The sequence below is a fragment of the Condylura cristata genome, unplaced genomic scaffold (genome assembly GCF_000260355.1).
Source record: "Condylura cristata isolate star-nosed mole 26May11 unplaced genomic scaffold, ConCri1.0 scaffold00023, whole genome shotgun sequence".
In the NCBI taxonomy this organism is placed as follows: domain Eukaryota; kingdom Metazoa; phylum Chordata; class Mammalia; order Eulipotyphla; family Talpidae; genus Condylura; species Condylura cristata.
Window position 1 is genome coordinate 17,580,486 of NW_004567124.1, and position 14,980 is coordinate 17,595,465.

The window sequence follows — 14,980 nt, forward strand, 5'->3', positions numbered from 1 at the left end:
TGGACAACATAAAAGTTAAAATTTTGTGGGGCAGGGCACTCCTTGGTGGCGCAGCAGGTTAAAGCACAGTACTAAGAAGCTAAAGCCACTTCAGCATGAGTTCAATCCCTGTCCCAGAGGTGATACACACAGCATGGTAGACCTTTCCTGACCCCCTCAGCAGTGTACTTCATCAGTCGTCCTGTTCTGCTCCCCACTCTGTCTCTGGTGAATCTTCTCACTGCCCCTGTACCTCTGGCCTGTACCCCAGTTAAGTATGCATGAATAAATAAATCTTAAAAAAATTTTTGTGTGGGGGCAAGTGATACCATCAAGAAAATGAAAAAAAATAAAAACACACACACAGAATGGCAGAAAAATTTTGTTTCAAACCATATATCTATATGACTTGTAAAATATACTGTCTATTGCCCAGACAATATAGAGAAAGGTATCAATAATAAGTAAGGTAGTTTGGTGGCAGATGAATGGAATAGGTATACACATGGAGAAAAATGTGACCCCTCCCAAAAATAATAAAACATATATAAAGCGAAATCCCTGCCAAAATCTAAAACTAACAATACAAAAACAAATCAACCCACTGGTCAAACCATTTTTAAAAATACAATTTAAAAGTGGATAAAGGGGGCACTCTCTGGTGGTGCAGCGGGTTAAAATACAGCACAAAGAAGCTTAAGCCAATTCCACGTGAGTTCGATCCCCGCCTGCCCCAGAGGAGATCCACATGGCGTGGCAGACCTCTCCTGACTTGCCCACTGCTCCCCTCAGCAGCGTACTTCGTCGATCTGCCTGTTCTGCTCCCCACTCTGTCTCTGGTGAATCCTCTCACCCTCCACATCTCTGGCCTGTGCCCCAGTTCTGTACCAATAAATAAATCTTAAAAAAAAAAAGTAAATAAAGGATTTGAAGAGACATATCTCTAAATATGATACATAGATGTCTCATAGCACATGAAAAAGGCTTAGTATCATAAGTCATGAGAAATTTGTATATCAAAATCATAATGTATTCTTGTATCACAACTACTAAGATGGCTCCAAAAAAAAACACAAGACGCAGCGATGGGAAGTCCAGGGGATTACAACTGAGATAGAAGAAGGCACAAAATGATGTAAAAATAAACTATAATAATGATAATAATAATAATAATAATAATAATAATAAACAGACATGGGATATAAAGAAACTGGACCCTAAAACTCTGCTATGGAAATATAAACTGGTACACTTTGGAAAACAATTTTGCAATTTCTCAAATTGGTAAATAAAGTTACTGTTTGGCCAGCAGTTCTAATCCTAGATATATAACTGAAAGAAATGAAACCATGTGCAACACAACCACATACACACAAACATTCACAGTAGCATTATTCACAACAGCTAAAAGAAATGGAAATAATCCAAAAGCCAATCAACTGACGAACAGATTAAAAAAAACATGGTATATACCCATACAATCAAATATTGTTCAATCTCAAAAAGGAATTAAGTACTGATATATGCTATAACATGGACTAAATGAATGAAGTCAATCATAAACAAATATTGTTTTATTTGATTTGTATGAAATGCCCAAAATACAAAAATTTACAGACAGAAAACAGAGCAGTATTTCCAACAGCTGGGGAATACAGTGAGGCAGGGGAACTAATTCTAATGGGAATAGGGTTTCTTTTGGGGTGATGAAAATGTTCTAAAGACTTTGGCGATACTTACAAAACTGCAAATATACTCAAAACCACTGAATTATTATATCAAATGGGCAAATGTTATTATTTGGATTGCATCTTAATAAAGTTATTTTAAAGTAAACACTAGGGGATTGACATGCTAAGTATGAGTTTTCTAGTTGCCTCAGTAAATTTATATTTAGGACCCTAAAATGTAAAGAGAAAAAACTGAATCAGACAGTATGTTTATGCTGCTTAATCAAAATCAGGTGTTTGCTGAGAAATACATGATTAGCATGCCAATGATTTGATTCCATGACAGAAAAGGCCTTTCTAGATATCTGTACTAAATTAGTCAACATCTGTGTTAAATATCTTAATGACTATAAGAGACTACAATCATAGTGGATGTCCTTCATAAAACTTAGTTTGGTTTGTACCCTCATTGTCTTACAGGATGAGTGAAATATTAGGTTTTTATTCATTGTAGAAGTATTGTGTTTGGGAGGGAACGTATTTGTCTTTGCAGACAATAGGAAAATACACAGCCAGTTTGATATTGCTTTTACCTAAAACTGCTTATTAATGAAAGTAATAGTATTCTACTTCGTTATAAACATCTTGATTCTGAAGATAGATGATTGGGATTATTTCTTTACAGTATTCTCAATCTCATTCAATAAAATAATATATAGGAGTATAAATATAGTTATATAAATATAAAGGAGCTGGCATATAGTACACTTAGCAGAAATGAATTCTTTATTTTTAGTTGCCCTAGAATTTCTTGCATGTGTGTGTGAGACAAAAGGATACAGAGAGATTTTCTAAAACAATCTAATAACCCAGGAGGAGTACTGAAAACCAAATACCTATATGTCAGTGCTTCTTAAACTCAATAAAGATTGATTAAGCATGGATATTTTTTTAAAAAATGCTTTCAGTAATTTTTATTTTTTCCTACTCAGATATGTAATCACATAAGCACTCATCTGTATAAAATATAGCTATGAAAAATTAGGGTATTACCCTGGACTGATATTTTAAAGTAACATTATAATTCTTTATATTATACAAAAAATGAAAATAAACAGTGACTAAATCAGAAAAATAAACTCAAGAAGCATAAAATGTCACATCTCCCACTCGCAGATGAAGTAAAACAAAAACAGTGCTATGACTCTTGGTTGTTGAAAAATCCAATAATGTTGCTACAACTGCTAGGGGCAGCTAAGGAAATACCAAAAAAAAAAAAGAGCCAAGATAAGAATTCATATAATACTAAGTTAAATGCATGGCATTTATCCAAACCCAAGAGGGTAAAAAAAGAAATCTCTTGCCAAGACCCTTGTTATTGTCATAAAATCATTAAGAGATACTAGAACCATGTTAAGTGTTTTGCCAGGAAATTTTTTTCACTAGTTCTCATCCCATTTGCTCTGCTATCAAAATACAACTACCATGAATTTTAAAAATTATCCTAGTCATAGTTCCCAACCTTGTGGAGTATATGTAAAAAGTATAATACGAAACAGAGATAACTCTTAGTTACTTCATTTCTACAAAGGTGAAAAGCCCTAAATAATTTTGCTGTTAATTTATAAGCTATCTACTTTCAGAAAAGATTTTTTTTCTTTTAAAAAAATAATTTATTAATTCATGCATACAGAACTGGGGACAGGTCAGTGATGTGGGAGGTGAGAGGATTCACCAGAGTCAGAATGGGGAGCAGGCGGGTCAGGTGAGTCTGCCATGCCATGTCGGTCACCTCCCTGGCCAGGGAATGAACTCATGCTGCAGTGGCTGCTATAGCTTCATAGTGCTGTGCTTCAACCAGTTGTGCCACCAGGGATGGCCCAGTTTCAGAAAAGATTTAAGGTAAGCAGCCAGCTACAATCACCAAGGGGTTTTAGGACATACTTTTTGTCAGAAGAACATAAACCTCTATTCAACTAAACTAAAGAACGAAAGGCAGATCCCAAAAGGCATTTTTGCTTTGACCATCTGCTCAATGCTGCAATGTCCAATAAATGCTTACTCAACAAATCTTAGTGAGTCTATATATTAGATAATGAAAAAGACACTATACAGAGAACTTACTCTGGGAAGCTAATACTCAGTGTTTCTCAGTAATGAGAATATGTGGAAGAATGTCCTCCTTCGTGTCTCTTGTCTTGGTCTATGCCTCAGTAACATATTTCCCAGAATTTCAAAGAGAAAGAGGTAAAAAAAAACCTTCTTAATATTTTAATATTATATCTTTAGGTAGAAGTTCATCTTCAAAAGATATCTTTAAATCCTAGAATTATGTTACTGTCTTGATGTTCTTATATATTCAGCTTTTCAACATGTTGCACATAGTAGAATCATAGAAAAGACATTTTCTTCAATTGTACCTAGACTACTTGATGCCATGATACAATTTCTACTAAGAGTTGGTTAGATTTAGACAAATTTAACAGATATTGTGAATTTACTGAAATAATGCTCTTTAAAATAGTCCTCAAAGCATCTTTTGTTAGCTGTGCCTTACTAGCTGCCTAATATCTTTTAGCTATTATAAAACTGTATTATTAAATGCAAAACATTTTCTAATGGAGGACATGTTTCCCAAAAGGCATCAAAGACATAACGCCTTGAGCTTTACTTAATTAGTATTCTTCCTTCTCAGATGTGGATATATGCTTTCAATTTTATAAAATGTACAGCTATAAACAATTGTTTCACAAATCACAAATAAAACTCCTAATTTACCTCTACTTAGTAACTTTCAAAGGTCCTCCTTATAGCTTGTTAGGTCAGCTAAAAATATTTTGAGACGATCTAGAAGGGTAAAGTTTGGCATGAGCATAGTTTTCGTTCATGGTCAAGAGGAAAAATCCTGAACCACCAATTTCCCATTTAATGGGCATTCCCTTTACCACCCCAGTTCTGTGTAATTTTAGTTCCAAAAAAGAGCATGAGTGTGGCCCTCCCTGGTGGCACAGCGGGTTAAAGCACAGCACTGAGAATCTAAAGCCGCTTCCGCATGAGTTCGATTCCCGCCTGCCCTGGAGGTGACCACATGGTGTGGCAGACCTCTCCTGACCCGCCCGCTGCTCCCTTCAGCAGTGTACTTTGTCAATCTGCCTGTTTTGTTCCCCAGTCTGTCTCTGGTGAAGCCTCTCATCACCCCTGAGCCTCTAGCCTGTACCTCAGTTCTGTATGCATAAATAAATAAATCTTAAAAAAAAAAAATTCTTAAAAAAAAAAAAAAGAGCATGAGTGTTTAAATGAAGGAATTACAAGTACAATTAATCATCATTTGTATAGTCTCGGAATGTGAAAACATAATCAACTTTAGGGATTCAGATACCTGATCCAATTATTTACCAATTTTTTGCTTTAAAAAAAGAGTAGTCATCTGATTGATATTTTAGAAGTAATTTAAAACGAGAGATTATGATTTTGGCACATAATTTGGAAGTTCAAGGAACTAAGTGATGTCACAGTAATCCTTCCTGGCTCAGAAAACTATTATTATCAACAGGTGCTGAACTCTGAGACCAATCATGTGAAGATGGAAAATGGTTTTGTTTGGACACCAATGGTATATTTTATGGATTGTAAGTAGTCCAATTATATCAACACAATAAAATAAAATGTTCTTGTTTTTAAACAAAGGTAGGCCTGTAAACTCTTTTACAAAGAACCAGCAGAACCTCTCTTGTCTTGGAAGTCATCTTTAAACTGAAAGTTTATCTCCCGTGAATAAAAAATTTGGAACACAACCAGATAATGTTCAGAGTAAAGAGTCATGTGGAGAGATATCTGAGGGGTAAAAAACAACACAAACATGTTCTGGGATTTCAGAGCTTGGAAGGGACTGTTATTAAGATATACATGAATTATCCTGAGAAAATGATCGAGATACCAGAGATGAGACCCAAAGAGAGGCAGGCATATGTGCAACGTTGCTACCCAAGGATAACTGGTTTAAGGATGAGTGCCTCGGGGGGGATTTGTGAAGACTATTTGGCTATTGGTGATATTTCAAAGTAGAGCTATACAGTTCCCAAATTGTTGAAGACAAATTTACACTTCTTCAGCTCTGTGGCACTGTAACAACTTTTAAAATGCTGAATTCCACCAAGTATAGGTTGGTAGTATTTGTTTCCAAATGTAGGACGTAGGCAGATATGATTCCTTTTATATAAATTTCAAAACAAGAAGAACTAAACTATAGCATTAAAAGTTAGGATGCTGGTAACTTTTAGGAAGAAGGGAAAAGTGACTGGGAGGAGACAGGAAGTGACTCTCTGGAGCGGCTAACCAAGTCTTGATCTGGGAAGAGATTACATGATGTGCTCACTATCCATTCATTGACCTGGATCCTTCTCACTTGTACATATTTTGTAAGATGCTATACTTCAAATGGCTGACTTAAAATAAAAAAAAAAAAAAACCCTGCCAAAGTCATAATTATTGCAGCATAGCTTGTAAAAATAATATTTAACAGCTATAACTAAAAGAGGGAGTAAAAACACTGAATGCATTAAAATAGAAAATGACCAGCCAAATAGTCTTCACAAATCCTCCCGACTAATTGTGAAAGCAATATTACTTGCTTTTTAATTTTTCCCCCATTTATTTTATATCCATCTGAAACCTAAAGAAACAAGATGAAACTTTTAAAGGTTTTTAAAAGGAAACAAAATTGTACTTTAAACTACAGTTGAAGATAAACATTTTTCGCTGTTGTCATCCCTATTCCTCACTGCTATGATTTCTCCCTATGATCTTTTATTTTCTAAACTCCTCTACCTTTTTCCCACCTCCTCTAGTCCTCTACAATCTTTTGCTAGGTAACTGGGGATTATGGAACAACAGCACACTACCAAGCTTCCTGGGTCAGTTTAGAAAAACTGTAGCTCCTTCTAATGTTTTCCCTTTTGGTCCTGAAGGTCCCCATTTTTTTCTGCCACCCCTTTCCTCTCACATCTCTCCCACTGTTTCTATCTAGTGCCATTCTTCCTAATTGCAACCCAGGATCCACTTAAAACATATGTAACAGTAAAAAGTGACCAACCAATATTTATTCTTATAAAAATTATGTTCTCTACAACTATAAACACCATGTTGTAGGTACAGCTGAATGGATTAAAATACAACCAGTGGTCTCTTGCATGACACAAAGAAACTGATGCTTTTGCCTTTCTACTCTTGTGATTCCCCACACTTCAAAATACTGCATTGGTTTTCATTATTTTTTTCTAGCTCCAAACACCTGAGGAACAAGCTATCTCTAATAGTAATGTGATGGTTAATTTTATGTGCCAATTTAATTGGACCATAGTACCCAGACATTTGGTCAATTATTCTGGATGTTTCTGTGAAGGCCTTTTTTTTTTTTTTTTGAGATTAATATTTTAATCAATGGACTTAAATAAAGTCATAATGTGGTAGACTCCATCCAATCAGATTAAGGCCCTAATAGTACAAAGATTCCATGAGCAAGAAGGAATTCTGTTGGCAGACTGCCTCTGGACTTGAACTGAACACCTACCTTGGTCTCCAGCTTGCTGACCTTCTCTGTATATTGTAGACTCACTAAGTCTCACAAATAAATGAATCAAATTCTTAACGTCAATTAGTCTCAACCTATAGATAGGTAGGTATGTAGACAGCCAGATGTTACACATGCTTTTGGTTCTGTTTCTCTTGAGAACCCCAACACAAGTAGCTATGGTAGTGACTCTCAACAAGGGATGTGGGGGAGAAGGAAACAATAGAGGAGCAGAGGGGTTAGAGTTCACAGACAATTATGAAAAGGCTTGATGCACACCTTGTAGACTACCTACTCCAAAATCATTTACTAGTCTTCTTCTATTATAGACAACGAAACATTAAAATAAACTTTTTAGCTTTCCTTGTAGCTAAGGAATACTGCCAGAGCTGTGGCCAAAATTCTTGAGAAATGCTTCCTTCTCAGATAAAAAGCTAAAGCCTCATTGCCTCACTAAGAGAAACACTATGTTCTTACCATTCTCCCTGCCTGGAACACGAAGGATTTAGATGTCCAAACAGTGCCAGGAAGAGTCCTTCAGCTCTTTTACTTCTACTCCTATTGCCCAGTATTCCTTCTATATCCTACTTGTGCAGGTAGAACTTGACTTTTTCAGCTTATGTGTATTCAAAATGAGAAATTTAACATCATGTTAAATGTTATATACAGACCTTTTACATCAATACTGTATTCATCCACCACTGAAGACACATGTGGTCTGCAATGGGAGGGACTTGGACTAGTTTCTGCAAGTAATGATTATGAAACACTGCCAACTATAACTATGAAGTATTAAAGAAGGCTAGAAGATACCCTTTAAAAACAATGTCTTTGAAGATATACTCTGGGTCAAATTTCAGGGCTATCACCTTTTCACGTTGTGCTCCTCACCCACCACGTTATCCTACTTAACACAACCAACTCCCCATCTTTTCTGCTTCTCCCCTCAGCAGTGTATTCAGTAGATCTGCCTGTTCTGTTCCCCACTCTGTCTCTCGTGAATCCTCTCACCCCCTGCACCTCTAGCCTAAACCCCAACTCTTCTATGAATAAATAAATAAACCTTAAAAAAAAGAAAGAAAAATCAAAGCTATCAAATAGTATTTTCAAATTCTGTTTACCTTTCTTTTCTCCAGTGTAGGGCACATAGTCTTCCCTGTCCTTATGCTCCAATGCTTCCTTCTCCAGATATGAAAGGAGGTGTTCTCTATCAAACGGCCCTGTAGCAGACTTTGATGTCTGGTTCTTCTGCCGGAATCCTGCAGGCAGTAGGGCATTCTATAAAGAGAATGAAATTAGTCATTATATCCACCAAGAATACTATAGCTATATGCATCTATACATTAGATATGTAAGAATTCTAGTTAGAATGTAAAGTAGGCATTAAGTACCTTGTTCCAGAATTTTAAGACATCAATGAATGAAAGAGTTCCAAGTTGTTTTTTTTTCATTCGGCAGAACTGAATCACATTATTATTTTTAAAAAAGGTGCATAAGTGCTTCTTTTCAGAACCTATTAAACTAGCATGAACACCCTTTTGTTTTTAAAATATTCTAGGGTAGTAACTAAAACATGATATTTCTCATGTTTTGCAACTTTTCAGCATAAGGGTATATATAGAAAATCTATTATAAAAAATGTTAAATGACTGAATACATCATATTCCATCAATGATTTCCATTTCACTGTAAAGACTTTCTCATGATAAACATGCATACCATACAGCAGGATATGAGGTCAGTTTTTACTTGTTTATGTTTAAATAAAATGTGAAAGCTTCAACCTCAATGTGTATTCATGTGTGTCTACATCAGCACCAGAGTGTATTTGCAAAAAGCACTGTCACTGCTACTTATGCATCAAAGCACTCTTGCTCCTGCAATTCCATGTGAGTACAAATCTTTTTGAGTGCATGAGGCAACTGACAGTGGGGCAGAGGTGGGAGGTGATGGATTATAGTTGTCTTCTGTAGTCCTTACTCTGAATTTTCACTAAGACCAGGATTAACAAGAGTGACTAGACAATGTGGGCTCTAGCCTTACACTTGTCAAAAGCGAAAGAGATATCTAGTCTCCTTATTCTTGGGCTTTCCTTTCCTTTGAAAATTTGAGGCAACCATACAAAATTACATAAAAAGGCCAACCCTCTCCTGTAACGCCTCCCAGTGTTGTCAATATTGCTTAATCCTGTTATTGTTCTAAGTTTTCCTTATCAAGGGTAATATATGGAAAATGAAAACAGAAAAGAGTCACCTTATAACCAGAAAACACAGCATTTTAATTTTGGTCCTTTCCTGACCAAACTGTTTCCCAACTGTTCTTCCCGGATCATGGATCAGTTGTCTATACTCTCACTCCCTGCCCCCCACATGAAGTTAGCCTAGCCTTATCTCTTACCCCTTTCTCCATTCTAGTCACATCATTTCTCCCCCCGCCCCTACCTTATAGCAGCCATAGGCCTTTCTTGCAACACTCTGTCCATCCTTTGTTGCTACTCATTTCTCAGCCTGCAGCTCCTTTCCCCCAAGGAAGTTTTTCCTAGCTTCCCATTATACATTCTTTATCAGTACAGCAGGACTTTTTCATTAATGTCTAATGCCCCACAGTTCTACCAGCCTGCATCCGAAAGGCAAAGACCACATTTGTTTTGCTCACTTTTATATCCCTGAACCTAGCACAATATCTGGGATCTAAATATGTTCCTAAATATTTACTGAATAAAGATTTGAGAAGACTTTAAAAGAAAAATGCCCATTAAAGCAGTTTAATAAAAGTTACTTTCCTTCACCATCATTAGGTTTACATGTATCTGTTGCTATTTCTTAATGGCAGTGATGGAGCTATACACTATTTCCTCCTCAAGCCCATCTCAAACATCCATTGTTATAAACATTGTTAGTAGGAATTCTAGCTCCATAAGTATAGTCACTGACCATAAATGAATGACAGTTAACTAGGTTTGGAGGTTTGTGACCCAAGCTTCTAACAGAGGAATACCTTAATACCTGTAAGTAAACAGATCATAATTACTTAAACAGATCATAATTACTTAAACAGATAAGAACTCATTAAAATGACAGTCACTAAAAAGTACATGTTTTTTCCTTCAGTGGAACTTTGTTGTAACAATATTTTCCCAATCTGCAAAATGGAAAAATAGCTTTTGCCTAGGCAGGCCATCTGTTTGGGAAATAAATGTTTGGACTAATGTAGTAAGATAGCTACTATACAGATACAGCATATGGAAAGTAAAATGGCCCTCCAGAACAAAATAAGGCAACATAAACAACTTTCATCCACTCTTCTTTATCTACCTTCTGAGTCTTTGTAAGTTAAGGTGGTATTTCTCTGGCTGAAATAGCTGCTTCCCTCTTGCTATCTTTTCCTGTCTGGTCCTGGGGTCAATTCGGCAATGAGAAATCAGTCTCAATTCATTCTCTAATTGTAATAACAAGCAAGTCACCTAACTTTTATTTTCATCTGTAAAATGGAGGACAAGCATTAAAATCAATGTCAGGGTTGTTTTTGTCATGAAGGGGATTAGGCAATGTCTGAAGTAGTTTTTGGTTGTCATCAAAGGGAAGGGGAGTATTAATCATGATTTCTATTTTATGATGCTGTGATATCCTGGGGGATTTGCTAATCCTGAAAAGACTGCCTCTGCCAGCCTGGAGATAGTAAACAACTCCCCCCACCGTCAGTGTGGCTTCCATATATACTTCAACAATCCAGAGCTCCCCCAACTACCTCCTTTCTCTCATATATATTATGTCAATACTTCTGGTCAAGGCCAGGTATTGGACAGCAAGAGACCACCCTGTACCCCAAAGCCCACTGAAATTATTTAAACTCCTCAATCCCAAACGTGCAGAAATTTGTATACCCTGCCTCACCTGTTCCTCCCTTGGATATTACAAGAAAGTTTCTGGGCACTATGCTTATTCCTTGTTCCATCTATGTCCTATCCAAGATAAGTACTTCCCTTGTATAGCCTGGTATGCTTCCTGCTGTTGGGGACTATAAGTAATAAAAACTCTTCTGGCAAGGTAGTTGTCACCATGTGTCATTTTACCATACCTAATTAGACAAAACCCATGGTACATTTTAAATTGAGGTTTTGACATATAGTGAACAGAGGCCAAGGATGTTGCTAAACAACCTATAATGCAGAGGCACTATAAAAGCAAAGAATTTTTCAACCCAAAATGTCCACAGTGCCATGGTTGAGAAGTCTTAGAGGACATAAACTCATATTCTGTCTAGTTCTACAGCCAACAGGTTGAAAAGAAATTGATATGATATGATCATAATAATGTTATCCTGAGTTAAACCTCAAGTTTCCTATGACAAGTATGATTCAGGGATTTGATGTACAGAACACATGTGCTATCCAAAATGATGAAGTAAAGATGCAATTACGAATGTATTTTTCAATAAAAATACTCCAGCAGAAACTAAATGTGTAGAAGTTAACAAGAACAATTTTAAAAAATAAGCTGCACTCTAACCCTTAAAAGACAACATAAATCAATGTCTTAGCATAAAGAAAAAATATGATAAAAAGAAGATTAGCAAATAATCATCCCTTCAGGCAAATCTTTGGGTTCTCCCCTCAATGCCTCTCACTCTCCCTCCTAATACATACCAGAAAATAGCAAGTCAAGGGTCAAATTACACATTTGTATAAATTATATGAAACAAAAACCATTTTCAAATGAAACCACAATGATACATACACCACATATACACTCAGATCTGCTCCACCGGGGATACAGTACTGCTGAGAGCCCACTTAGAGCTATTCTACCAAGGACTAGAAACTAATTCAATTTGGTCAGCATCTTTCAGAATGGTAACAATCAAATTTAACCTTCTAGAGACACTCTACTCTGGTGTCATGCTGTCTTTGAAGTTCTGAAACTGGAAGAAGCTGGCATCCATCAAAGAGCTAATTAATCATCTGCTCATTTTACCAAAAACATGTCTCCCTGCCCAGAGAAAAAAGATTTAAGGAGACAAGGTTTCAGATGTTTGAAAATAAGGATGTTAAAGAACATAGTTTAGAACAGTCATGTCAAATAACAAAAACAAATAAGATGAAAAAACACACACAAAAGTTTTAAAGGCAGGCAGATTTTTAAAAGAGAACAGAAATAAAAATGTGGAAAGATACTGAGGCAGAACTGGAGAAAGCAAAAAAATTCATTTGCATAAAAGAAGAGAAGGGGATGGGTATGCACATGAAAAAGCTAACTGCTCAAAGGTAGCTACTACGTTTTGAAGGATTTGAAAACTTATTTCATTTCTTTTGATTAGCTACCACCAACCTCAGGGTCAAGATCATCCAGCACCGTTTCCAGTTGCTTCAGTTCTATTTCTGACAGATTCTCCAGGAGCTCATCTTCATCAAGGTCCTTGTACTTTTCTAAGTCCTTCCGGAATGGTAGTGCCATGATGTGCAGTACAGGGAGTCGCTGGTTTTGCTGTTCAGTTTGGTCAGATTTCAACTTTTTCGTAAAGCTATGGAGAGAAAGAAGCACAAACATTTAAAATGATCAGTAATCTGCCTTCTTAGATATATTATTAGGTTAAATAAAAGGTAATTCCCTTTGTCGTATATCCTTTTTTAAAAAAATATTTTTTTATTTGCGCATACAAAGAGCCCGGGTGCAGGCCAGTGGTGCAAGGGTTAAGAGGATTCACCAGAGACAGAGTGGGGAGCAGTGAGGACAAGTCGGGTGGGCCATGTGGGTCACCTCCCACATCGAACTCGTGCTGCAATGACTGTAGATTGCTTCACAGTAGTGAGACTTAACCCTGTGCACCAGGAGGGAAGCCTTGTCATATATTCTTTGACCATATATCATGTCTATGGATCATTCAATGCCTTCACCTTTTTAACTTTTGTTGATTAAAAAAAAAATTAACTGGGAAAAAAAGGAGAAAGGAGGAATAAAATTCAATTCCATTAAAACAGCTATTTGATAGGATTTTTAATTTCTAACAATTGAGTTTTAGTGGAGAAGAACTTAAAATATGTGCCATAATAAATTCTTCCCCAAATGACTTTCAAAATACTTTTACCAGAATACTTTCCTCAAACATTATATGTTTAAGACACATTTATTTTACTGTAAATTGTCTAGGTAAACATTATTTCCTGACTTAGTAATAATAATAGGGCAGTATAAGTATCCCTATGTTTCCTACAAGATGAGTGTCTGCACACCACTGGAAATTAATATTTTGGAAAAGGTGAGCTTTTTAAAGGAAAAAAATACAACATTCTGAAAATGTTTTTAATAAAACAATCAGAATCCTGTAGGGACATGTCACCCACTGACTGGCAACGCTGGTCTGAAAGGTATGAGGACAGGAAAGGACCATTACTGCTCCTCGTTGTGTGGAGCTCCCCCATAGCTAGGAGGTGACAACCACCCCATCTTTCCAGATACAGCAGGATTTGTCCTACTTATAGGTAAGGAAAGTTAAAGTAAATTGCACAAAGAGTGTGATGTAAAAATAAAGTATTCCTTTAAATGCTTGTCATAAATATGGAACACCTGCCTCATAAAATGTTCCTATGTGCATGGGGCATAACTCTTACATTCAGTGATTCAGCTCAATTTTCCTTGGCTGCAGAATGCCCAGTACTTCAAAGTTTGGATATATTTTCTTTGGGTATATTTCTTTTACTATACCCTTCCCTCAAGTTTTTTCCAACTTAGTATTTCAAATAGTATATTTCCTCCTCAAACATGTTATGTATCCTTGGATAAATTCACCATAGGAGTTCATCGGCTGTGTGGCCTGACTGGCAACCACTTGGGTCCAATAACTAGCAAATGAACAGAACTGTGCTCACGCAGAAGTTAAGTTGCAGGCAATCTGAGTAACTGCTCAAGACAGGCCTGGCTTAGACCTCTCTGCTGACACCTCATCAAGTTGAGTAGTTTATCCTTAATCTTGTCCAGGTTTTTTCAAACAAATTATTATCATTTCTCCATTTTATACTTCCAACTTTAAGACAGTTGCTGATCTTTACTTTTTAATAGATGCATTTAAAATATGCTGGATATATATATTATATATATGTGTGTGTGTGTGTATATATATATATATACACACACATATACATATATAGATGTTAGTTATATGTAAAAATAATTTCATCCATTTCCATTCAAATCTTATCAGTTTTTTTAATGGTATATTCTACAGGAAATCATTTCTAAGTCATTTTTGTTTAATATTTTTAAATATGCTTCTTTATTTTTTTTTTCCTGTTCAAAGCAATGGAGAGACATTTCCTTTAAAGTTCAAATATAAAATGTACCAAAAGGCAAGAACTTCCATGTAGTACAGCAATGTTTCCCAAAAGCTTCAGTTCTCCTTCCCTAAAAAACAAAAACAGACCCTTCCTGGTGGCGCAATGTTAAAGCCCAGCACTGCATGCGAAACTTCAGTAGCCACTTCAGTTCAAGTTCAATCTCCAGGCCCCAGCTCCAGAGATGACCCACATGGCACAGCAGAGCTCTCCTGCCCACTGCTCCCCTCAGCAGTGTAATTCATCAGTCTGCCTGTTCTGCTCCCCACTCTGTCTCTGGTGAATCCTCTCACCGCCCCTGCAACTCTGGCCTGCACCCCAGTTCTGCATGTAAAAATAAGTATCTTTTTTTTTATTAAAAAGTTTATTTTTACATCATTTTGCACATTTTTTTTTCATCTCAATTGTAATCCCCACGGGTTTCCCATCACCAAA

At 36.3% G+C, this 14,980-nt stretch overlaps 1 protein-coding gene across 3 annotated transcripts in view; it reads right to left on the minus strand.

Moving 5' to 3' along the window:
- TMOD3 (tropomodulin 3 (ubiquitous)) overlaps positions 1-14,980 on the minus strand; it is a 68,569-nt gene that overhangs the window by 23,838 nt on the left and 29,751 nt on the right. For 2 of the 3 annotated variants that reach the window (XM_012728800.1, XM_012728801.1), the window contains exons 2-3: positions 12,546-12,738; positions 8,340-8,496 (exon numbers count right to left, since the gene is read on the minus strand). In XM_012728800.1, the coding sequence (XP_012584254.1) occupies positions 8,340-8,496; positions 12,546-12,671 (283 nt within the window). In that variant the 5' untranslated portion in view covers positions 12,672-12,738. Of the gene's footprint in view, positions 1-8,339; positions 8,497-12,545; positions 12,739-14,554; positions 14,611-14,980 lie in introns of those variants that run through there. The other variant, XM_004687786.2, reaches the window with a different exon arrangement.